Source organism: Filicampus tigris, chromosome 4 (genome assembly GCF_054856515.1).
Source record: "Filicampus tigris isolate MCC_2025a chromosome 4, RoL_Ftig_1.0, whole genome shotgun sequence".
NCBI classification, from domain to species: Eukaryota; Metazoa; Chordata; class Actinopteri; order Syngnathiformes; family Syngnathidae; genus Filicampus; species Filicampus tigris.
In genome coordinates, this window is record NC_141220.1 from 22,914,700 (window position 1) to 22,939,540 (window position 24,841).

The 24,841-nt window shown below is 40.0% G+C and overlaps 2 protein-coding genes across 3 annotated transcripts in view; one reads left to right on the forward strand and one right to left on the reverse strand.

Moving 5' to 3' along the window:
- Positions 1-5,455: 5,455 nt before the first annotated feature.
- elapor2a (endosome-lysosome associated apoptosis and autophagy regulator family member 2a) lies at positions 5,456-19,834 on the reverse strand. The gene is made up of 22 exons (XM_086029143.1): positions 19,509-19,834; positions 17,356-17,476; positions 16,229-16,418; positions 15,125-15,272; positions 14,740-14,829; positions 13,976-14,081; positions 13,732-13,884; positions 12,678-12,766; positions 12,426-12,606; positions 12,214-12,342; positions 11,740-11,830; positions 11,560-11,662; positions 11,323-11,460; positions 10,500-10,763; positions 9,831-10,004; positions 9,012-9,198; positions 8,836-8,932; positions 7,919-8,020; positions 7,528-7,654; positions 6,953-7,131; positions 6,493-6,664; positions 5,456-5,979 (listed from the first exon to the last, which is right to left on the reverse strand). Exons 1-22 carry the CDS (start codon positions 19,647-19,649, stop codon positions 5,911-5,913), a joined length of 3,051 nt encoding a protein of 1,016 aa, XP_085885269.1. The 5' UTR covers positions 19,650-19,834; the 3' UTR covers positions 5,456-5,910.
- A 2,870-nt stretch (positions 19,835-22,704) lies between these two features.
- fam107b (family with sequence similarity 107 member B) overlaps positions 22,705-24,841 on the forward strand; it is a 38,271-nt gene continuing 36,134 nt past the window's right edge. For both annotated transcript variants that reach the window (XM_086028831.1, XM_086028832.1), the window contains exon 1: positions 22,705-23,064. In XM_086028831.1, the coding sequence (XP_085884957.1) occupies positions 22,720-23,064 (345 nt within the window). In that variant the 5' untranslated portion in view covers positions 22,705-22,719. The remainder of the gene's footprint in view (positions 23,065-24,841) is intronic.

The window sequence follows — 24,841 nt, forward strand, 5'->3', positions numbered from 1 at the left end:
GCAGCTGGATGGTAGAAGAGTGACCCCACACAACACAAACACAACAAGAAAAATACAACAGAATTATGTCAAATACAACATATCACAAATACAACAACACGCAAAACAACACATGTACTGTAATATGAACAACATACAACACCAGACAAATAAACCACAACACAAACAACTGAAACACAACACAACTCAACAAAAACATTAAAATACAAAAAAAAAAACACCAACACTTACACAAACATACAATCAACACAACAACAAAAATTACACACAAAGCACATACAAATGGTCAAGCAATTGCAATGCAGTATAGTAAAAGTTTTCAATGTCATTTGACGAAGGGCTTGAGAAAAGGGGAGGAACAGTTTCACTTAGGAACCTTCTTCTCTTTGAACTTGCTAAGAGTTAGTCTAAAAGAAGCTGCTACGTGACAAACTGGCAGAGGTGTTAACTAACGAAGTAAAAATACTTCGTTTCCTTACTTAAGTAGAAATTTGGGGTATCTATACTTCAATGGAGTAGTTATTATTCAGCCTACGCTGTACTTCTACTCCTTACATTTTTTGGGAAATATCTGTACTTTCTACTCCTTACACACAAAAAAAAGCCTCGTTACTATTTCATTTTGGATTGCGTTCATTCCAGTTTTTCATTGTTTAAAACACCAATCCAGGTAAATCGTGCTAGGATAGATTGAATGATTTTGATCGTGGTTGGATAAGAGGTATAATATACCATTCCGACACTCCGTTGGTTTGTATGCGATGCATTGCACCTGCACTGCAAATGAACAAATCGATGAGATTAAAAACTATCGCAGACGTATACCACTAACTTTGCCTGTAAAATGGCTCTTAATGGATGGGCATATATGCATCTGAAAAAGGAAGTCTTTAACGTAACATTTTAATCTAACATTATAATCATTATGGCTTTTGTAAAAATGTTTTTGGGGCTTGGTGTGGTAGTGCACAATATGCCCCTGTGATGCGGTCCATGCTTTTGTCCTTCAACTCAAGTCAAAAATTTTGGGTCTAGTGTGGATTCATCTGATTGATTATTATTTAATCAACGCAAGATTAATCAGAAAAAAACCTGTTTAGACTAGCAGGGGGCATAGAACATAATGAAAAGAAAGTATTTGACTTAACTTCTGTTTCAATGCATTTTTTTCTCCTTTTAGTTTTACTTAAAGATTTAAAGGGGAAATCAGCCAAAACATATTTTTTTTCAAAAATATGTTCCCAGCAGGATCACCAGTTGAAACACGGCATTCTGATTACTATTGCGTTTGTGGAATATGAGTTAAGCAGCAAAATCTACCCCTTTTTAGCCATCTCAGCAATTTTTTCACTTCTGTCAACTAAAGATGACATCACAACTGCTCAGGGCTCAGGTAACGACCAAACACGGCTCAGCTTCAGAAAACAGGTCAGCCGTGATTGGCATGAGAAGCCCTTTGAGACTCTTTTGTCAATAAAGGCTATATACATTTGACCTGACTCCTCTGACTTGTCTGTTTCACGCTTAACTAATAAGGCTCCGACAACGTGACTTTTGAAAATGGCACAGACGTGCTCGATTGACTGTCAAATGGATAGCGTGCAGTAGAGCTGAAATTAGCTAGCAAGCTAGCTGTTAGTCTACTTTTTGCTATGCTAAATGTTCAAACATAAACTAGGCAAACATTTTAGACATACCTGTGGGAAAATGTCTTTCACAACCTTGAAAATGGAGGTTTGCGTCCCAGCTTGTCTTTTGCTAAGTAATGTGATCCTCTCTGTACAACTATTTATGGCAGTATTGGTAATTGGCCATTTGCCACCACTTGCACTAAAAGATACATTGAAAGAATTTTTATGGATGCCAGAGCGTGGCAAGACTAGGTGACCTACATCTTGTGTACGTGTGTGTGTGCATGTTTAAGTGTAAGTGTGTGTGCACGTCATTGAGTAATTCTTTCTGTACATCCAAGTGTATGCGTGTGTATGTGAGCACATCTTTCTGCGTGTGTAAGTGTGTATATGGTTATGTTCTGTAAGTGTGTGAATGCGTTTGTGTGTATGCGTCTTTGTGCACGTGTAGGTGCATGTGTCTAAGTGCGCAACATGGTGCTGCCAGATTATGGAAAGCACTCCCACAAGTCATGGCGCTTCTTTGCAAGCTCAAAGCATCACGCACACGCACACACACACACACACACACAAGCAGGCTTTGTTAGTGCAAGGCTCAGCCATTCCTACAAAAATGCACCCCGCATGGATGGCGATGTTGCTATGGACGACCGCATCCGGCATGTCTATTTGGAGAAGACGTAATAAAATGGTGGGGTGCAGGAGGATTTGGGGGGTCTCGCCGGATGACTGGTTGATGCGATTTTGGCTCGGTGCGGGGGGGCTCCTAACGGGACACTTAACCCCTGTTATGCACTCATTGAATGGGCCAAATGGTCTCACACTCTTCTTTGACCCCAGCCTGCCTCTCGTTCCTGAGATGAGAGAGAAAAAGAAGCACTTGGACGCCATTGGGGATGCGGGAGAGGTTTTTTCTCTTTAAAGGCACAATTAGGAATGGCTGTGAGAAAGTGAGTACTGGAACAAAAAAGCGTGAGTAAAATTAAGGTGAAACTCTACAGGTGACAAAGTTCAAATACTCTAAGAGAGAAATATTAATATTAATAGTAGAAATATTACAAGATTAAAAAAAAAGCTCACCAAAATTCATTAGATTGAAATCATGAGACTTTTGAAAAAGTATGAATTTTACTATAATAAAATACCCAAAATTGTAACAATAAAGTGCAAGTAGAATAAAGTTGAAATATGCTGTGTAAAATTCATCACTAGATTCAAGGCCAACCTGCAATTGTGCACAAATCGGTTTGAAAACCGATTTCAATTTTGTCAAATTTGTGGTTAAGCTGAATTTTTCAAGCTTAACCACAAATGTGCTACTTTTTTTTTTATTGAATCACCAAACTGTGACATCCGAAGAATAAATGCATGTGCGCAAGTGCTGATCCCCAACCAAAAAAGTAGTCGAGTGTGTGAAATGACTCTCAATCTCAGCTAAATTGTAGAAATAATGCTGACTGGCGAGTGTGTGGATAGATATGTCTCCTCAGCAACAATGGCAGCCCCTCACCAGCCCTTTACTCTCTCTCTCACACACCCACCCGCACACACGCACACCCACCCACACAGGGGCTCTATTGAGAATGCATGTGTTGGAAGATGCCAAAGCGGCTGGCTCTAATCTGTTTCCTAAGTGACGCCACTCCAATTAAAGCAGTTGCTGGTGAGCTGGCCGCTCGAGGACAAAATGCTCTCTCCACTTTGCAAGACTCTCACAACAACAAAGAACAGGAGATTTTTTGTTTTTTTTAAAGAAAGAAAAAAATGGAACATTTAGAAAATAAAAGTGGGAATGTTGTGAGACAAATTGTGACTACAATAGAGTTTGCTAGCCTCACAGCATAAGTGCCAGTCATTTTTAACTAACTGTTACAATATCCATAAAATAAATAACACACTCTTAAAATTGTTGGGTCCCGAAAAGTTTAATTTTCGTCAAAAATTGAACCGACCCTTTTTTGGGTCAATTGGACCCAACGGTCTGGGCTGTTCTGTAAAAAACTGCTGGGGGGGACCCAGAAGTTTTAAGAGTGCAGTGTGCTTGCTATTTTTTTTTTTTTTTAATTGTTTTCCAAAAACATTCAAATATGAAATACACAACTATATGATATTATGCAAAAAATAAATACAAAAAGGAGGAGTGAGTAAAACAGAAATATTTAGAAAAAGTAGGAATATGAGAAAAAAAGTTAAAAACATTATGATAAAGTCTAATTATGAGAATAAAGAAGCATTTTACCAAAAAAAGTCCAAATATGAGAATATTACTAAAATAAATAAAAATTACATATTATGGATCCAATCAGATTAAGAGATAATAATGCAAATATTGTGAAAAAAAATCAAAATCTAAAAGAAAAATCCAGGCCAACTGTGAGAAAAAGTGTGAAACATTACTATACTCAATTTGTGAACCCCCCCCCCCCCAAAAAAAGGAAGAAAGGTATAAATATACAATGATTACTGTACTTGATTTTCAAAAAAAAAAAAAAAAAAACTTGGAAATGTATATAAATAAAGTAGTGATATATGTCAATGTTACCGAAATGTGGGATTTATACTCATTGGTCTTTTCTTCAGAAATCCATTTCAATTTTCCAAATCCAAATCTTCTTTCGGGACCCATTTTTTGGGGGGGGGATCACCCTGTAGTTTCCTCTGTTGCAGGGCAGAGGAGGCTGGTTTTCTCTGGCCAGAGCGGCCTCTGCTGGTGGATGAGGTCATTACACAAATAGAATATGGACTACCGGTAATTGGGTGTGGAACTCAATTATAAGGGCTTGATTTTCATAGTAGTGTTGAGTGAAATGCACAAGGCTCATTGAGGCCAGTTATTTTTGTATTTTGGGGGGATGGTAAATAAGTTATGTAATGTATTATAAAAAAAAAATTATGATCCATATACATTTCAAAAGCCTAAATTCGTTTGGTTTGTTTCCCTGTAATATTCCGTTTTGACAGTTTTGTTTTTGCTAAAGCTAATCCAATAAATCAATCCATCAAAAAAATGATAGCATTTCATAGTAAGCATTATTCATGCATTGTTTGTTTTTACTTTAAGTTATTTAAATATTTTTTTAAAAACTATTCAATGATTATATTTTTTTAATCAACATTTCTAAAAAATTGTACTGTAATCTTTCAAAAATAATCTAAATATATTTGAAGGAATACAGAGATCTTTATTTTGTATTTAACTTTAATAACCCTATTTTTTTAATACGGATATTTCTTTTAATTAGTCCTATTTTTGAATGAAGACATTTTTAAATTAGTTCACAAATTATATGATAAAATGCTTTGTGCAAATTTCCCTGCAGTTGAAACCAGAAGTTTACATACAGTAAGTATTAAATATACATTTTTTAGCTGCCTGTAAATTATTTAATTAAGATGTGTTTGAAAAAATGCAGTTGTTTATCTTTATACATTCCTATTAATTTAACATTTTAATCCATAAATTGCATTCTGTAGAAACATTTGTAAAAATATATCTCTGTTTGATCCATTATTTTCTTAAGTATATTCCTTATACTATATTCTTATTACAGTATACTCCATAAATCCTATACATTAGAGAAAAATATGCAAATAAACCCAGCTTTAATTATACCTTCTTTTTATTAAAAAATTGTTTAACTGAACTACATAAATTTACTTGAAAATATTTTTAACTACTGTACATAGTACATTTCTTTAATTTTTCTTTCCCGTTAAAAATTTTGAAATACATTCTACAAATTCAATGCATTAAAAATATATATGCAATTTTTTTTATTGTATTTTCCAACCCTCCAAAGAAAATGAAAAGCAACCAATTGGGGTCCACTTATACATAAATAAGTCATAATTTATTTGAAGTATGCAACCTCAGCGTCCACCTCGCTGTACAACAATTGGATCAAAACAAAAACAATACACACATATGACGAGTGGCCACAGGTGAGGTAGGGAGGGGAATACGGATTGGGATGGGGTTCATAACACAAAATGCCTACATCGTAGTTTAGTCCATCAAAAAGAAAATCACAAAATGACATAGTTCCCCATCTTACCCTGAGCTTTTACCCACTCGTACCCACTTGAAGGCCACTGTGCATGTGCATGTGTGTGTGTGTAGTAGGGTGCGTGTGTGTGTGTGTGTGTGTGTGGGGGTGTGTGTGTGTGTGTGTGCGTATGTGCCCAGCAAAGCTCATAGAGATGGGTGACTGGTTTAAAGGGGTCTTCACCAGTGGACAGTCTCCTGAGGGTCTCTCTCTGTGTTTATTTCTCCGTGGCTTTAACTCCACACCAAGGCTTTGGAATGAGAGGAGTTTAGCTGCATGTTTTCATAGCTTTCCCCATTTTTCTGCATTTAAGAGAAAAAAAACATTCAGGTGGACACATAAAATAACAAGGTGTTCCCCGCTATGATGTGGATTTCGTCTATAATGTGCTGCGTAGTGGGAAATTGTATGTTTCACGATAATACGTTAGCTAAGCAATTAGCATGATTTCTCCATCTTTCCCTTTGTTAATTAATTACTCGTCGTAATCCCTTTGTAAGAATGCTACTTGAAGTGTAGTGTATTCACCACCATGGAGGCCATGATGGGGTTTCTATCTAAATGTTTCGAAAATTTTAAGCGAATTTAGTGAAAATATCCAAAACGAACATGCAACTTATGCCTGTCTCCATTTGTTATTATTTTGGGAATATTGAGAGGAGAGGACACTGCCCCATGAGATGACATCATATGAGAGCATCTCAGCCACAAGATTCTCTGCTGACTGTCTTCAAAAGTGATCATTCTAAAATTTCACCTGAAAACTGAATATCCCAAACTTTTTCCGAGCAGATGTACAGCATGTGGCGACTCACCTTGGATGCTATGGCTTTCAGTTTTCTGAGCAGCGATGGTTTGGAGTAGACCACCTCGTCATCCATGTCGCCATCGTTCTCGCCCTCCATGACGGCGCAGCTGTCGGCGCCTGGTATATCGCACTCCTTGCTGTTGGCTGACATGACCAGGCGCGAGTACTTATACTCCAACCTGCCGCGCAGACGACACACAGTCAACACGAGGAATAAACAGGAATCATTGCAAAGCCGGAAAAAAGACAAGAGCAGGAGGGACGGACTCAAAGAATTAAAAAGGCTGTGAGTGGAAAAAGAACTGGCAACGGCAAAAGTATTTTATTCTGTTAATGAAAATGCTTTATGATTATTATGTGAAATGACAAACAGCTTTACATAAAGTGTGTAATGAAGGGACACAAAGAGCACGGCAAGTACTGTATACAAAATAGATAAAATAGACAGTCAGATAGAGACGGTGTACCTCTTGTTCTTCTTCCAGAAGTAGCAGGTGAGCGAGATTAGTAGAACGGTGATAAAGGCGCCCAATCCGGCGCAGAGTTGCACCCAGAGGTCCATCCCTTTGCATGGCAACGTCTCCTTGTTGGGCAGGCTCACACCTCCCATGCAAACTTTGGGCTCTGTCCATACATACAACAGATCCTGCACAAAACACACATCATGCGCTCAAGTCCGTCCCTTCAACTACACACATGTATTATGAAAAAAAGCACAAAATTGCCTTTTTAATCGCTTACCTCAAACCCAAATCAACATTCCCCATTGAAATGAATGGAAATGATACAAATCCGTTCCAGCCCCCCAAAATACACCAAAGCGTTTTTAATATGAAAGATAGTACAGTAAAATCTCATATGGTATGAAAACATGCAGTCATAACATAGAGGCCTTTAAAGACTGTCAAGACTATAATTCCTGATCCTTGGTGTATTTTGGCCAACAGCATGTCACAATGAGAATAAGCGCTCCAAAAATGGTTGGATGGTGTGTAAAAATAACGGAAAGAAAATATCTTCGGACTGGACAGACTCCACAAACCATTTGTCCCGCCTTGCAGGCTCCCTCGATGCGGTGGTAGTCGCTCTTGGTGCACGTGGGACACGCCCCGGAGCTCTCCCACAGGAAATGAAAGGTGCAGCCGTCGCACGTTCCCGCGGGACACGTACTGCAACAGACAAGTGACGTCAGCAAGGGCCGCACACAGGTGGAACATTGACGGTATATTTACGTAAAGTTCTGGGAACTGTTCATGGGAAGCTAAGATGGGGAATTTATTTTTAACTTTTCCAGATTTGAAACGTTCCATGGCAAATAACTGGGAAATGAGCATCAATTTATTCCCATAGAAGCCTCTTAATTCCCATGCAAAGTTGCCAACTTAAAAAAAAAATACTGGAATTTTGTAAGTGAGCCATGGTGACGTTCTTACCTGGGCACTGAGAGTTCTCCTTTGGCACTTTTTACGGGATTGCAGCGGACCGACACCACTGTGCTGCGGCCCGAGTCGCAAGACGAGGTGGGCTCCAAAGACCTTGGCAACAAATACGACGAGCACTTTTCAATGCAAAATCAGCTTTCCAGTCACTGCATTAGGTACACCACAGCAAACAAGATATTTTCAACATGACTGCCGGGTAGCAAAAAAACGTTTGAGAAAACAGGGGATTGATGATTTTAGACTCTCTCTATTTCATGGTTGTATGTGTCAGAGTTTTGCTTATTGCAGTTTACAGCTAACAACTTCAACAACAAAAATCAAAATTCATCATTGACAAATTTGGAAAATGCATATGAAAATCAAAATGATTTTCAATTAACTCAAATAAAAGTAGGAAATTGTCCTTCTGAAAAGGATTTTCCTGTATGTTAAACAAATCTGTATGATTTTTAATTTTTTACGTTTTGATAATCTTATTCATTGAAATCCACCTCTCATTGGCTCAAAGGGACGCAGAATATTATTTCAGACAGTCGCAGTGACAAGTGCACAAAATAAACAATTTACAGTACAGAAGAGATTCACTTCTAATGTTTCAAGTGTTATAACACTGCAACATCAATGCTTGTTTCATTAGCCCGTCTATGGCACTTTAGACTGTGTCTTGCATTAAGCTAGCAAATTTTCATCAGACAAAAATTTGTGATTTTACTAAATGCAAGTAATTCTCTTCTTTATATATTTTTTTGTACTTCAACTTAATCAGAATGCCTTTATCAAGAAGAACTTTGAAACAGATGTGCTTGTACCTAAGATGGATCGGATTCGACACTCTCAAGGGAGCGTTGTTCCTTGAGGAATAATCATTTCTATTTTTAAATTATGAATAACGTGATTAAAAGGCTTACCGGAAGTAGAAGTTGACATCTGGCACTTTGTTGGAGGAGTGGGGGTACAGCTCCGGTCTTGCCTTAATACCGGCATGTGTACTCTCCACCGTTGCGCCTGTTCGACATGAGATCAAGTATTAGCATGTACATCACGGCCAGCCGCGGTTCCGTACATCGTGTATTCTGCTGCTCACCGAGGAAGGTGTCAGCCAGGTTAATGGACTGCGAGGTGAGCGCCGTGTTGAAGCCTCTTCCGCTAGCTGGGATTATGGTTGATTGGCAGATGAAGGTCTTGACAGCGTTACCACCGTCGCTGCGCTCGCTCAGAGAATCGCTGACGGACAGGTCGGTCACGTTGTCTTTGCACGAGGCCAGATGATCCTTAAGGGGGGAGTGCAGAGAGGATATTAATTCATTAACTGCCGTGGACGTTTATTTTTGGCAACTAGAATCCTAGAAAACTGACGAACGAATAATATACCGGTATTAGTCAGATATGTTTTTCATTCGTTAGATGTGGAAGTGGGTCAAATCCATCTTGTGAATATCAAGCTTGTAAACTGCTGATGAATACATCACTGTCAATCGTGGCATTGCATCGCTTTGGATTTGAGATCAGCACAGCTTTTCAGATGAAGATAAAGATTAGGGATTGAATCTCAGCGTGTGATGCCGATTATGAAGAGCGAAGTAGGACAGGTTTAGACACCTCAGACACAATATGGAAATGATATTGCATATTAGTTTGTGTTTTTGTTTTGTTTTGAATGAGAAGGATTTATTATAACACGTGGCCTGACCTTTGACCCAATAAAAAAAATCTTTGTGGCCCTGTGCAATTTTTATTGAAATACTCCTGGCCTATGCAGTCACTCCCTTGCAAAATATAAGAACATGCTGCATGTCACACACATTTTACTAAAACAGAAGAGGACTGTTTTAAATTATGGGGGGGATAATGTTTTGTCCAAGATTCACAGGGCGAGCATGTACGCGCTGTCGTGTTCTCTCACCGGTCCTCCGCACAAGCTGATGTTGAACAAGTGGAAGTACTTGGTTCCCTTGGAGGTGAAGCTCGGCCCGTTCATCAGTGTTCCCACCGAGCCCAGTGGGCTGAAGTCAAAGGTCATGGTGACGTTGCCGTCCATGTGCGTGAAGTGACAGTCGCTGTAGCATAAGCGGTGGTCCTGGAACAGAATTTGAAGCACAAAGCACGTATGTCAGGGACAAACGTGGATGAGCCTTAGTCATCAATATGTGCTTATGCGACAAAGTGACAGAGGTGGGCATTCCGTCAGACTGACGGACCGGCCTGTCAGTCCGTCACTGATGGACACCAGTTTTACTGACGATTAACAAATGACGGGACACCTTTTAAAAATGACAGCAATGGCTTTTCATCCATCAGTGACGGGTTGGTCCGTCACCGGCGGACATATTTGCTGTATGGCTAAATTTAGCTGTTGTGGCTTTGAATCAGGTGAGCTATGTAGTCAGGAAATTAAGGTAAACTATTCATCGATTATCAAAAATAATTATCGATTAATGCAATCGATTGCTTGTCAAGTAATCATTGCATCTCTAATTGTGTGCTTACTGTGTAAGCACAAACATGTCTTAAAATGTAAACAGATGTTTGCATTGTATGTTCACATGAAGGGACAACCAATTTCTCAACCAACCTTGCTGCTCTGGCTGCCCGGTCCGCAAGGCTTGCAGGCGTCGGGTCCCAGTGTGGACTGGGGGAGCAGGTATGTGTCGGGAGGGCATTCGATGCAACGACTGCTCTGCGGATCGATGTAGTGACCCGGTGGGCACGGCACGCATGCCGAGCTGGACTGCTGCTCGCTGAGGGCGCAGGCGCGACACTCGGACGACACCCCGTCCACTGCGTTGCTCACCCAGATGGAGTAGATGCGTGCCACATCGTTCACGTAGTGACGGACCTACGCGATGGACAACACACACACACAAGCGTTTGTGCGATGTGTGTACAGTATGTATTGTTATTATACAATAAAAAAAAGAATACATTCAAAATACAAAAAAGTAATAGCTATAGCACCAGTTTTGTAATTAATGAAAATAAGCACAATTTAAAAAGCCCCAAATAAATTAAATTAAATACAAAAAACTAAATATAAAAAGTACCTAACAGCAGTTTTAAAAGTAAATATCAATCAATCAAAATAAACTAAATAAAAGATGAATAACACAGTAAATACAAAAATGCAATGAATGGAAATAGTATGGTAGTGGCTATAAATGTCAACAATTTTAAATACAGTAAAAAACACAAGTCAAAAAAACGTTTTTTCTCTCAATAGTATTGTAGCCATATCAGCAGTTTTAATTTAATTAATATGGTGATAAAGCATTTAAATTGTCTCAGCTAGTTCACTGCCTAAGCAGGCTTCCATTGAAAAGTAAACAATGTAGACAATGATGAGGCAGTTAAAGTGGGCCTTTGAAAGTCATCCAGCACATCAGCATTGTCCGACTTACGCCGGTGGGCTGGTTGGTCCTCTGGAACGCCCACGTGTAGGAAACGGAGGCGTTTTTGGTCATGACGTGTGTATACGACTGTCTTGTTTTGCTCTTCTCCCATGATTCGACCACGGTGGTGCTCTTCCGGTTCACATCCTTCAATAAAATATATATATACATAAAACAAGTCGACATTGCAGAAAAGCACACGTTTGTACATGCCTGATGTACACTGACAGAGGAGTTTCCCCTCACCATCATAAAGTAGAATTCACAGTCAACGCTGCACAGCGTCTCAAACTCAAACGTAATCCGGCCAAACTCTGTGCCTGTGTGACTGGATACGGACGTCGGGAGCCTGGTGGAAGTCAGAGGAAGGAAAAGAGTCAAGACAAGCGGAGACGCGACAGTGAGTGACAAGTGCGACATGCTCACTTGAAGCCGGGAATGTGGATGCTGAGGATGAGATAGTCATTATCCGAGCTTCCCACCCCGCTCCGGATGTGATCGCGGGCCACCTCCCAGCCTGGAAGATGAGAAGACACAATGAGGTTTCTGACTCAATTCAAAATTCAAACCCATTTGTCAAAATACAAACTATGTAGACAAAAAATATTGGGACACAAGGCTCACAAGCTCTGTCGAAAGTGATTGATGGGGTTGAGGTCAGAGCAGGAAAGACCCTCCCAATGTATAGAATTATGCAATATATCTTGGATTCAAGCCCCGTTATGTTGTCCAATTATAAAATGTGAGGAAATCTATTTTTAAAGAATATATTAAAATGCTTTTAATTGCATTTTTTATCTTTGAAAAAAATTAAACAATCTATTAGATAGCTCTGCTTTTCTATATAAAAGACAGTGGATTAAAAAAAGTTAAAGTAAAAAAGTTATTTTCTGTCTTCACCGTTCATGCCGTCACACTTGGAGTTGCCCACATTGAAGCAAGACGTCTTCATGTTAGCGGGAAGAACGTTCCACCACTTGTACTCAAAGCCCAGGGTGGGCTCGGTGCCCGCCGGGCACTGCTGGCACGCTGACGAGTGAGACAAAAGTGAACAGATGAACAAAAAGTGGAAAAGGCATGAGGAAGCAATACAAGCGATGGTGACATGGTACGTTTCATTCCATCCGAGTAGGTCCCGGCAGGGCAGGGCAAGCAGACGGACGTGGCATTGTTATAGAAACCAGGGTTGCAAGGAGGGCAGGGCTCGCGCTCGCCACCGGGGGGCAGCGCCTCGGCTCCGGGCAAGTTCTCCAGGCAGACCTTAGGCTCGATCCACTTGTATAGCACCTGCGTCTGCAGTTACAGGGTAAAATGTGTGAGGATTTCCAGAAGGTGATTGGTTAAGGGTCGCCAGGTTTCCTCACCTTCCCGTAGTTGTCGCATGCCGTGTGAATGCTGAAAAAGTCTTTCTTGGAACATGGAGGTCTGTTTTTACATTTTCCAGATCCTTCATCTGCAAAATGACACAAGTAATCAGCATCAACTCATTCACTTCCATGGACTTTTCTATTTGATAAAAGGGATCCAACAGTCTGCCAGCGACGGCTACATTTGTGAGTAAGTTTTTGTGCCATATGTGCTTTCGCAGTCATAACGGACCTCTGAAAACGAAAAAAACGATGTGGCCCACGACAAAAATTTGTTTGACCCCGCCTCCTGTAGATGGCGGCATTGCATCACTTTGAATTTCACATCGGCACATTGTTTGAGTTGAAGATAAAGACTAAGACGGGGAATCTCAGCTTGTCATATTGATTATGAGGGCGAGAAATGCCGACATGTTGGAAGTACAACATGTTTAGGGACCTCCCACTCAAAAAGAGTCTTTATATGTGCGGTATAAAGAGAGTATGTGTCACGATTGTGAAAAAGATGAAGCAGTTCTTGGTGTGTATGATGAAAACATTGTACAAAAAAATAAATAAAAGAATAAATTTTAAAAAAGCCACTGATGTCCGTGCCACTGATGACCATGCAGCGAGTTAGTGTTGATGACATTACGTTTCTTAGTAGTATATCCAAAAATATATTTTTTGCTAACAATAGTCACTTCTCAGCTTGTTTAATATTTTGTGGGTCTTAAAAGTGCTCAAAAACGGCTTGCAATATGGGGAATGCTTCAATAAAAGCAGCTGGCAGTCAATGAATTAAAGATGCTAAATCAGTCAGGCCTATTGGTCTCAGGTTTGATAAATCACATTGCATCTAGCCCTAACAGATCGTGCAAAACTGAACAGCACTGCAATTTAAAGCGTTTTGAGTAAACGCAAACCTGTGCGCTCCCGGTTAGTAGATCAGCTTCCACATCTGTTAGCATAAGAAATCAAGTTTGCACCCATTTTCACCTTTAGCAAATCAGGCGCTGTGTGTCCATGAGTGTGGGTGTGTGTGCGTGTGCGTGTGTGCGTGTGTGTCCACCTGCATACTGAGTGGTCGTGTCGCAGGGGGAGCAGGAGCTCGCCCCGTGGCCCGAAAAGGTATCCCGAGGGCAGGGCTCACACGTGGAGGATCCCGGCACTCGGCTGAACGTGCCCGGCTTACAAGGGAAACACTCGGATGTGTAGGCCACACCTGGAGATGGAGCAAAAAAGTACATGGGGAATGGATGAACATTTGATTGAGTGATCATTCCAAGAGGAAAAGTTGAAGATAAAAGATAAACCTTCGATTTGGACGTTTTTCAGCAACACCGGTTTCACTGATTTAGTGCCCACCGTGATGGCACCGGTCCTCCAGTATATTATGTTTGTGCCAGACTGGAGGTTCACCTGGTGAACGTAGTAACAAAACAAAACAAAAAATCATCTGTGAGACAAATTTGAGCAAATACATTGTTCTTAAAAGTTAATCTGAACTATACTTAACAATTGCACTGAACAGGATTTTTAAAACAATTACACACACTTTGCACATTTAATTGAATGATTCTTTTGCATACCACTAGAGGGAGGCTACATACCACTTGCGGTACCACACTTTGAGAATCACTGCTCTGAAAAATTATCCTGAATTCTTTGTGGTGTGGGGTGCGTTAAAATTGACTTATCCTCCCCAATCTGCTCTGAAAATGGTCCAGGCTGACATTTACGATCGGAAACCCCGAGGTACACACGTGCAGATAATCTGGTCAATTTTGACTATGGACACCCCCTTCCAATCAAAATCTGCAAAAACCTGATTATTGAATGTCTCTAAAAGATTATCCTGAGCAATTTGTCTTCTATTGTGTTTAGAGTGATTCCTCTTCCTGGGATTTTTCCTTGATGTGTGTTCTGAGGAGGAAATTGAGTCACTTGAGTACACCAAACACTATAACAGCAGTATGCACACATGTTGACAGTTTCCTCATCGTGTATTGCTTTGTCTCACATTGTCAAAATCAGTTAAGATGTTAAAAATCGGTACGCGTTTAATGTTTCAACTTACCGTGTGGGTAGCCCACTCTCCTTGGTTGGTGAGTTTAAGCCATTTAGTTTCTGAGGCCTGATCCATCTCTTGGCACTGGTCATTCTGGATCTGCAATCCATAATTTAAAAATTGGTGAATTTATTCTGTGTTCATAATATAAAATGAAAATTATACAAATAAAAACATTGACAGTATTTTGTTTTTTAAATGAATGGTTAATTATAATTAAATTAATTATAAATAATACAAAATGAGAATTAAATATTTTTGACGTATGGTTAATCCTTTTTTTTTTTTTAAAACCTCATCAACAAAGGAGCTGGCCTATCTGTCCTTCATAAAAATCCAATGTGGCCCTTGAGCACAAATGTTAATGCACAAAATGTGTGCGTTTGCTACTCACAAAGAACTCAAAGAGCAGGTTGTTGTCCGGGTACTGGTACTCAAAAGTGACAGATCCCTGCTTCTTCAGGTGGACCGAGTACACCAGCGACACCGTGCACTCGTCCCGGTTGGACGCCAGATAGCTTCCCTGAGGCACCCAAGAAGAGCTGGGGAGACATGAGGGTATGGGAGGGGGGAGATGAATGAATTATCACTGGATTATAAGTGTCACAGCTCACATGAATAAAATATACCGGAAATGCATAGATTGTTTAATACAGTCTGAATTTGGCACATTACAGTGGGCATGCAACAAGCCAACTGTATGTTGGCCAAGCAAATGGTGTGTATTTTTAATTTGAAATGAAATATGTTCTTAATCAATTAGGGAGAAATTAATTTTTAAATACAAATTAATGTTGATATCCAATACGTTATTTCAAGTAAAGTTTTAAAAAAATGTTGTAAGGCAGAATTTAAGCATTTACTGTAAGCCTCCTACGATGCTGCAATTCAAAATCACCCGTTGTAAAGCTTACAAATGTCAAGAAAATATATATTTTTTAAGTGTATTCTTATGGGCTTGAGTTTGTTCTTTTCCCATATTATACATTTTTAAAAAATATTTTTAGAATTTTTGCAACCACCTAGATCCCATGCTCAGAACATTTCTTTTCACAGATTTCTAAGCGGGTTATTTTGACCCACAACATAACAGGAGGGTTAAATATAGAAGCCTCTAAAAAAATATAATTTGGAAACTCGACACTTATATCCAGTCATATATTGATTCACTACACAGAGTGAAATATTTCATTTATTTTATTTTGCATTATTTTGATGATCTATAAATTACAATATTACTACATAGGAAACAATGTAACTATTGAAAAAGAAATGACGTGGCAGGAATTGGTTTCCTGAAAAGTATGTTCTTATGTGTTTAATGATTAAAACTGACCTACGATAGAGATTTATCGATTCGAAATGTGCTTGTAGGTTTTTTCAAAGGTTTCAAAATTCATTTAGAAGAAAAAAAACAAAAATAAGGCCAGCATGAGATCTTTTTTTATTTTAATTGCATTTTTTCTTTTTAAACGGGTCAGTTTGACCCATGCGTCACCTGTTGCATGTGAGGTCCCCGTCTCTGTGGTCGCCAACCTCTAGGGCGGTTGCTAGGCTACTGAATCCCGCCGGCATGGATTCCCATTCGTCGAAACGGATGCCACTGCCCAGGGAGTAGCTTCCCGCCGCGCAGCGGGTGCACTCTTGGGCCGACATCTCCAGGAACTCGCCGGCTTTGCACGAAAAGGCTACATGCACAATACAAAAGATTATGAGATGACAAAAACTTTTTACCAAGATGTCACACGTACTGTTGGTGCTGGCTGGCAAAGGATTAGGATGTGCGTAGACGTGAACTTCATTTTTACTGGCATTCATTAAATCCGTATAGATAACACACTGTGCGGTTGCGAGGAGAAACAAACGTTGGAGGGAGTGAAGCAGTGTTGATGCAGCACAGGACAAACCTGTTAGAGGCCATGTCTAACAACTGGTCTCACAAGATTGGTGAGCTATTTAACAAGCTTTATTTCCGGCTTCATCATTTCCCACATATGCTGTAATCACTGTGTTTATTTTTTGAATGAAGTAATAGCCTTTTATCCTGAAATAAAACATTCTTATTCTAATAACATTAAAACTATTCTATTAATAGAAAACTATTAATATTAATGCTAATGTTGAAAACATGACTTTTTGTCGATAAAACATATGACTTCAGTCTCGGTAACATTATGACTTTAATATCTAAGATATGTTGGGTTTTTTTCTTTTTAGCCCAAGTATGAATTAAAACTATAAAAAAAATTATTCTCCGAATATTAATTTAATCTCAGAATGTTGTTACTTTAAAAAATACATCTTTTTATTTTGAGAATACATGATTTTTTATCTCAAAAATACATAAAATCATTCTCGTAATATAAATAATATCTCAAATTAACTGACAATTAGTTGACATACTTATCATAAAATAGTCCCATTCCTTTTACAAATCTCCCTTCGAAGAGGAGAGCAGCTCCTCTTTTTAGTTCTGCGTTCATTGGCCTCTAGCTTTGGAAACGCTCCAAATAGAGTCTGTCGGGATGCGTTTTGGAAAATTCTGGGCTGCCGATAAGGAGGTGTCAACACATACACATGCATCTCAGACAGATGGACGCACAACAAAACATGCCAGTGACTTACTACAATCTGTGCCGCGCACCGGCTCGGGCAGGCCGACGCAGGCCCCGGGGTTGTGCGGGATGGCCGCCCGCCACCGAGAGCCGGAACTGTGGCACTCAGTGTACTCAAAGTAGTAGTCCTCCTGCAAAAAAAAAATATATAAAAATAATAAAAACACCCTGACTCAACACAAAAACAGAGCACATCCACTCAGAACATTAGGTATCATTGTCTGTTTTATTACAGTTCCAGTACGGCAGCATTAAAGATCAATATTCAGGATGGGACAAAATACTAATATCACAAAGTATCATGTCTGTTATGATATAGTCTTGATTAACCGGCTTAACATTTGTTATCACGCTGTAAAGTATCGTTATCTATCTGAGACAATTCTGAATAGCTACACCAGCAGTGATTATCAAATTTTATCAATAGGGGTGCAACAAAATATCAATATTACAATGTATCACGGTGTTGTAATACAGTATCCAAAAAACAGCAAATATGATGACATCATGAGTCACAACGTGTCTGGTGGGACAAAATACTGATATTGCAATGCATCTTATGTTTGTCTGTTATGATACAGTGTTGACTCACTGGCCTCAAAGTTGATATCACGAGGTTCTGTATCATCGTTTTGATGCACCAACATTAAATATCAATATTAAAGTGAGGTAAAATATTGATATTGAAATGTACAAACTGTATCATTCTGTTACAGTACAGCATTGACATACCAGCATCAAATTAGATATTGCGATGTGCCTTGTCTGTTATGAAAGCATATTGATTAGAGCTGAAATGCTGAGAATAACCCAGGCATACGATAAAACCGCATCAAAATTGAACATGATTATGTTTTTGATGTACCTAATGAGGTGTCTGGGGTCTGGTTAATGGGGCAAAGAGTAAAGGACACCTTCCAGTGCCCCCTCAACCCTTTTATATATTTTTTGGTTTACTGAACAATAAAAGATGAAGCAACTGCGTTTACAAGCTCAAAGCGCTTCCACCGAGACAAACTCGCGCTACAAGTAATGACCACTCCTTTTTGTTTGTCTTGAAGCACAGCATTCCGCCTTCACATCTATGGCGACAAATGATTAAGATGGCAGTTTTTTGCACTGTCACTGATTTGAATTTGTACGAGGACTTTGCAACCAAAAGGGAGTAGCACGACCACATTTTTCAATTATTTAAAACAGAGACAAGGCTATATCTTAAAAACACAGAATGAAGCCCGAAAACACCCTAAAAGATTTCATTTTGAATGTCTTTTGCTTTTCCTTTTCATTGAAGGAGCGGCGGACGATTCTAATCGGAAATCTTTTTTTATTTTTAAGTCCATAATTGTTCAGCCCTAGCAGGCAGTGATTGCTTTCAGGAATGCTGCCCTTCTGTCTCAGGGACCAGTGCAAAACCAGTGTGGGCTTCAGAGGAGGTGTTGAGCTGATCCAGAGCAGTTGGACAGGGAAAAACAGTCCATGCAGGAAACTGATAAGCACACAGTGGCCCAAGTTCAACACACTGGAGCAAGGAAGCAGTCATGAGTCATGTTCTGGCAGTGGTGTCCAAACTAGGGTCCAGGGGCCATTTGCAGCCCCTGTTGTTTATTTATTATCAGCCTGTGGCATATACCAAAATTAGCAATTGACATTACCCATGTCGTTTGGCTGCATTGTACAGCCGAACTTACTTTCTACGCTGGATGGAACGGCGAAAGAAGAGATTTTTGGTTTTATATAGAGCAGGGGTGTCCAAATACAGTCCTCGAGGGCCCCTATCCTGTATGTTTTAGATGTTTTCCTCCTCCAACACACCTGATTCAAATGATCAGCTTGCTAAACAGAACAGATTGTCTTATCTATTAATTTCAATAGGAAACCTTGTTTTTAGATATGAAAGAATTACCTGAGTGACAAGTGTGGTCACAGAACGAATTAAAAAGTGGCCCTTGAGAGAAAAAGTCTGGACACCTCTGTGTTATTGTTATCAACTTCAGACCTCAGAAAAACGGGAAATGTGATTTTTTTTTCCTCCTCAAGGGACATTATTGAACGTCACACGGAGCCCAATCAGTGCACAGCCTTGCAATGAAATGTGGGAATGGGTGAGCGATTAAGCGCGAATAGAGCATGAATTAACGTGAATAAAGACGCATCGCTTACCTCCGTGCAGGGCCGCTGGTTCTCGGCCCCGTCAATCATCGTCAGCGTGCAACAGAGGAAGAGGAGGACGACGTCGAGGAGGAGGTGTTGGATGTGGATGGTGGGAGCCCAGCTGGCGACGAACCGAGCCGGCGAGCGCATTGTTGAGCATTCAAGGAGCGAGGGCGATAAATAACCGAGGTAAATTCAAATGTTTTGTTGTTGTTTATATGGCATTCAAACGCATGTTTCTATCGTCTGCCAATTTGTCAGGCTCGCCACCTGCGATTATCCTTTGGACAGCGCTCTCCCGCGGAGCTCCGCGTCTGTCAAGTTAACGAAGAAAAAATAGAATTCCTAAGTAGGAATTTTCAAAATAAAAAAAACAAGCGCCGCGTTCCCACGTTACTTTAGCCTATCCGCGCCCTTTTGTTTTGTTTCGTCATATCATGTCCAATAGTGTAACGAAGTTCAAAGTGTTATATTACTTGAAAATGTCCTTTTTTGTTGTAATAAAACCACTTGTGCTTTATTTTGAAATCAAAACGCTAACGCAGTGTAGCATGTTACCGGTTATGCTGCAGTATCTGACTTTCATGTGTGGCTAACCACAGTCGAGTGACGCTTCGGTGACGTTGACAATGAAAAAATAAAGTAATTATCTTACGACGAACAATGACAAATAAAACACGGTGACAGACTCCATTGAAAAATGCAGCATTATCGTTATAATTTAAAGAAAAGAGGGTTCAACGGTGACTACTAAATATCGTGACAGACGTTTATCGTCCTCATTTGGAAAATATAAAAGCTGAATCAGTCCCTCAAATTGACGACCCCCCTTGTTGTCATTGCAGTATTCACTTTGACCACCAGACGTCAGACAAGTCCCACAAAAACCGTAGTTCAGTTGTGCTAAGTATGAACTAACTACTGATGCTGATATGGCTCAGATTTATGGGGAACCCCATACTGATTGTGTTGTTCTTGTCAACATGAGGACGAAGTTTTGTAATAGAATCATAATCAGTACAAAGGAGTCGTAGTAGTGGAAGAATGACGAGGAGTTGTAGAAGCTGCTACAGTAGCGGTAAGAGATGGATGAAGACTAGAAGGAGTTTTAGTAGGATGTTAAGTGAAAGAAAGATAAGGATGAAGAGTAGTTGGAGTATTACTAAGAGTAAGAGCAGTATTAGTAATGAGTAGTGGAAGGCACAGAAGGAGCAGTGTTAGTAGGGGGATGAGAATTACTGTACTTGTAGTGGTCGTAAGTGGAGGAGGCGGAGGAGGAAAAGGACGACAAGGACGAAGAGTGTTGTAGGAGTAGAAGTACTACCACTAGTAGTAGTAGTAAGAGGAGGATTGTTAGGAGTACAACAAGATGTAGTACTAGTAGTTAGGAGTACTACAAGATGTAGTACTAGTAGTCGTAAGACGACGAGTAGTAGAATAAGTAGAAGTAAGAGAAGGCCAAAGAGTTGTTGAAGTTTCTGGAGTACTACTAGTAGTAGTAGTAGTAGTAGAGAGAGGAGAAGGAGGTGGAAGAGGAGGACAAAGTGTAGTAGGAGGACTACAACAAGTAGAAGCAGTGCTAACAGTTCTAGTAAGAGGAGAGGAGGACAATGGGTAATAGGGGAACTACGAGTAGGAGTAGTACTAGAAAGGTGGAAGAGTAGAAGGAGTAAAAGGTGGAGTAACAATAGTAGGAGTATAGGAGTACAGCATATCAATCAACTTCTCAATCAATCTTATCTTGTTGTTTTGCATTTCAGCTGAGTGACAACAGGCAGCATCTCCCAGCACTTTTGTCCCTTAACATCAATATGAGTAAGTACCTTTTATGCATGACCTCATGTCTGTCTGTTGTTGAAAAGCTACACTGCGTAATCGGGCCACCAAACGAGGAAAGCTCCATTCCGCTTCTCCTTTCTCTTTCTGCCTATCACTTACCTAGTCCGCCTGTAACCGGAGGCCCCTTGTCCGCCTCCATATTCAACCATCTGTAACCTTATGATAACCTCTACGCTTTTCTTTGCACTGCTCTGCGGTCGGATGAATCATTTATTACCGCTGTCCAAGTGCAGGGTAAGCATGTTATCAACTGACCCCAGATCGGACGGTAATCGGAGTGTCCCCCTCCATGTGTGGAACCACGTGGTCTTTGCCGGACTGTCCGAACAGAACAGAAACTACCTGATGGAGTAATAAGAAACTTGTAAACGAAAACACAGACACACACAAACCAAGATTCTGAGAGGACATGACAGGATGTGGGATTCTTACTTTCGTACTAATGGTTGGGAATGTTCCTGATGTACCAAACTGAGAGAATGATGGACTAGGTGGCATCCGGATACCCCTACGAATGGCAAATCTGCCAAGGGACAAGTGGACAGCTGCCTGGGAGAAAAACCTCATAGCCATCCGAGGACCATCCTGGATTAACAGGCCAATGTAGAGCGCTAGACACACCTTTTATTTTATTTGTTTATTTATTTTTATTTTATATTATGTAGTGCATACGCATCCTGTTCAGGGTTGTGGGGAGCTGGAGCCTAATCCAGATGATTTTGGGCAAAAGGCAGGCTACACCCTGAATTGGTCCGCAGTCAAGCCAGGAAGTCAGGCAAGTGAACTGCTACACCAATGGTTGTCAAACTTTTTGGAGTACCACCATCAAGACCAAAAGCAAAATACACTCGGGTAGTAGTGTTCATCAAACATGATTCCTAAAATGTACAGTATATTTAATACTTAAAGCTACTCTAATGTCATCGCTTTGAATATTAACACTACAGACTACGCTTTAAAATAGGATTGGAAAAATATATTTCATAATGACTAAATGAAAATGGATTGCACTTAAAAGTTCAATAAAATGGTAAAGATTAAACGAAAATGTATTTTAAAATTGTACCAAAATAAAAGTTTAAAAACAAGCAAATCATTGTGAATGCAAATACTTTGTACTAAAACGTTAAATACAATTTAACTGTAGTTTGGCAGGTATTGTTTCACATATCATTAGAGGAAGCCTGGATAACAATGATTTACACCATCTTAACTGGAGCCTATCACAGCTGAACTGGTGGCCTGCATGGAACTCAGGCAAGTTAATCACTGCAACATCATTGGCATTTTATTTGACTTAATTTTATTTACAGATGAGCTACTGCCACCCTTACATTAGAAACACGCCTTGGGCCACTGGATCGAGCATCCATCTCCCATCATGCACGGACTTCCATGCCCATCTCTAGGTCGTTGTTTCGGCTACCCTTCCGACTCTAACAGCGAGCCAGCTCTTGCTCCAGAATCTGATGAGTGTCGAACTCATGACCCCGTGACGTCCCAGCCGAACGCTCCTTCACCTCAACAGAAGTGTCAAGGGACCATTGGCTGTTTCTCCACACAAGAAACAAATGGAACTAACTCAACATGCAACCCTCAGGACAAAGATGATCCATTTTGCCGTTCCTCCAGCTTGGAGGATGAGGAGGAGGAGGAGTTTTGTGCAAAAATGGAGCTCAAATACTCTCATATCCCCAGACCTTCCGTTATTTTGAGACACACCAAGGTAAAACACTGCCCTCCCTTTGAGCCCTTCTGTGGTGACGTTATAGTTGACGTGATGCATTGTATGTCCTTTATTATTTTATTTTTTTTTACTTTATTGAAAACACCAATATACATGAACACTACAAGATATAAGGCGTGCACAGTACAGCATATAAATGTAATTCAGAAAACTGGGAAGAAAGGGGTTCAAAGTTATTTCCTCAATATAAACCACAGTCTTTACAGAGACTTATGGTTATGGTTCGAATGGCCTTCGGGTGTAAATAATATCTTGCAACATCCAGATAGAGCAACAATAGTATTTTAAAGCAAAATTAGGTGTGCATTTTACGTCCACGAGGGGGCGATATAAACCAAATTATGTCATCCACTGGCTGAGCATGGCTTCTTGTCCAACTCAGCAGAGGCTCCAAAAGTACTCAGACAGTACTACTGTACTAGTAGTAGTTGACGTATCAATGAGTGTGTAAAAGAAAATGACTCTGGTAAATGTAGAAGTACTAATTCAACTGTAGTGAGTATTAGTGGAGTTAAAAATGTGCATATTCTGAAACGTCCTTTTTAAGGAGTAGAAAGTACCGATACAGTATCAGTTCTGAAATGTAGGGTGTAAAAGTACCCCCGCACCCCCTAAAAAAAAAAAAAACATAAATAATGTGCAGGTACCTGAAAAAGTTATGTAAATAAAACTGACAAATTAATAAGTACTTTGTCACTACCCACCACTGCATCTTAGAAGACGACAGTTCATAAACGTAATTTACGGGTCGAGGACACGGGGCCTTTCATATTAGGCAGTTGTTCGGCTGTTTTTTCCCGTACAAAAACAATGTACAAGCACTAGGACCACGCAGGGGTTATGGCTCAGTGGTAGAATGGTCATCTGATCTCCCACCCCAGAGGTTGAGGGTTCAATCCCCAGCCCTTGTGACCATGTTGAAGTGTTTGAGCAAGATACTGAACAACCAGTTGCTTCTGATGCTGCATCATCAGTGGGTAAATGAGGGATCAGTGTGAAAGTGCTTTGAGTGCCTTGTGGGTGGAAAAGCACTATACATAGAAGTGAAAGCCCAGTTACCAATGGCAACAGTACTGTTTGTACTGTGATTGACACTTGGCTGGCCCAATCATGTCACTTAGACAATTAAACTCACTGAATTTAAATCACAAATGGACTCTATGCATGCACAATTTCCACATTTGTGCGCTAATTTCTGGTCGATAGTCTAATGCAAACTCTTATTTATAATATCCTCACCGTCTCCTGGAATGAAATTGTTACCGTAAATGACGCATTATCTTTTTAATTGCTTAATTGTGTCGACGAAGCAATCAAAACACAATATCTGATTTAATGAGCCATTTACTCTTTCACAGTACATGCAGGTCTGTGTGTATGTAGACTTGTAGGGCTTCTTTTGACACGCTGAACTCAGGACACGTACGGATATGCTACAAGGCAACAAGTGTCCTGTGGACCGGTACCGGGAGTTTTAAAACGGCATTTTTCACCACAAAAGCAAAAGAAAACTGTTTTCTTTTGCTTTTGTGGTGAAAAATGATTTTAATAGAATGATATTTTGCCGGCTGGAATGGGCTGTTGCACACTTGGTACAAAAGAAGATAAATGGTGGAAAATGGGTGCATGTCATTATAATATAATCCTGCATGTATTGTTATTTTTCTCTGCTGATTGGTTGAAAGAAAATGACTTTTCCTGAGCAAACACCACAATAAATGTACCGCTTTGTCATTTTGCTACAAGGTTATATAAG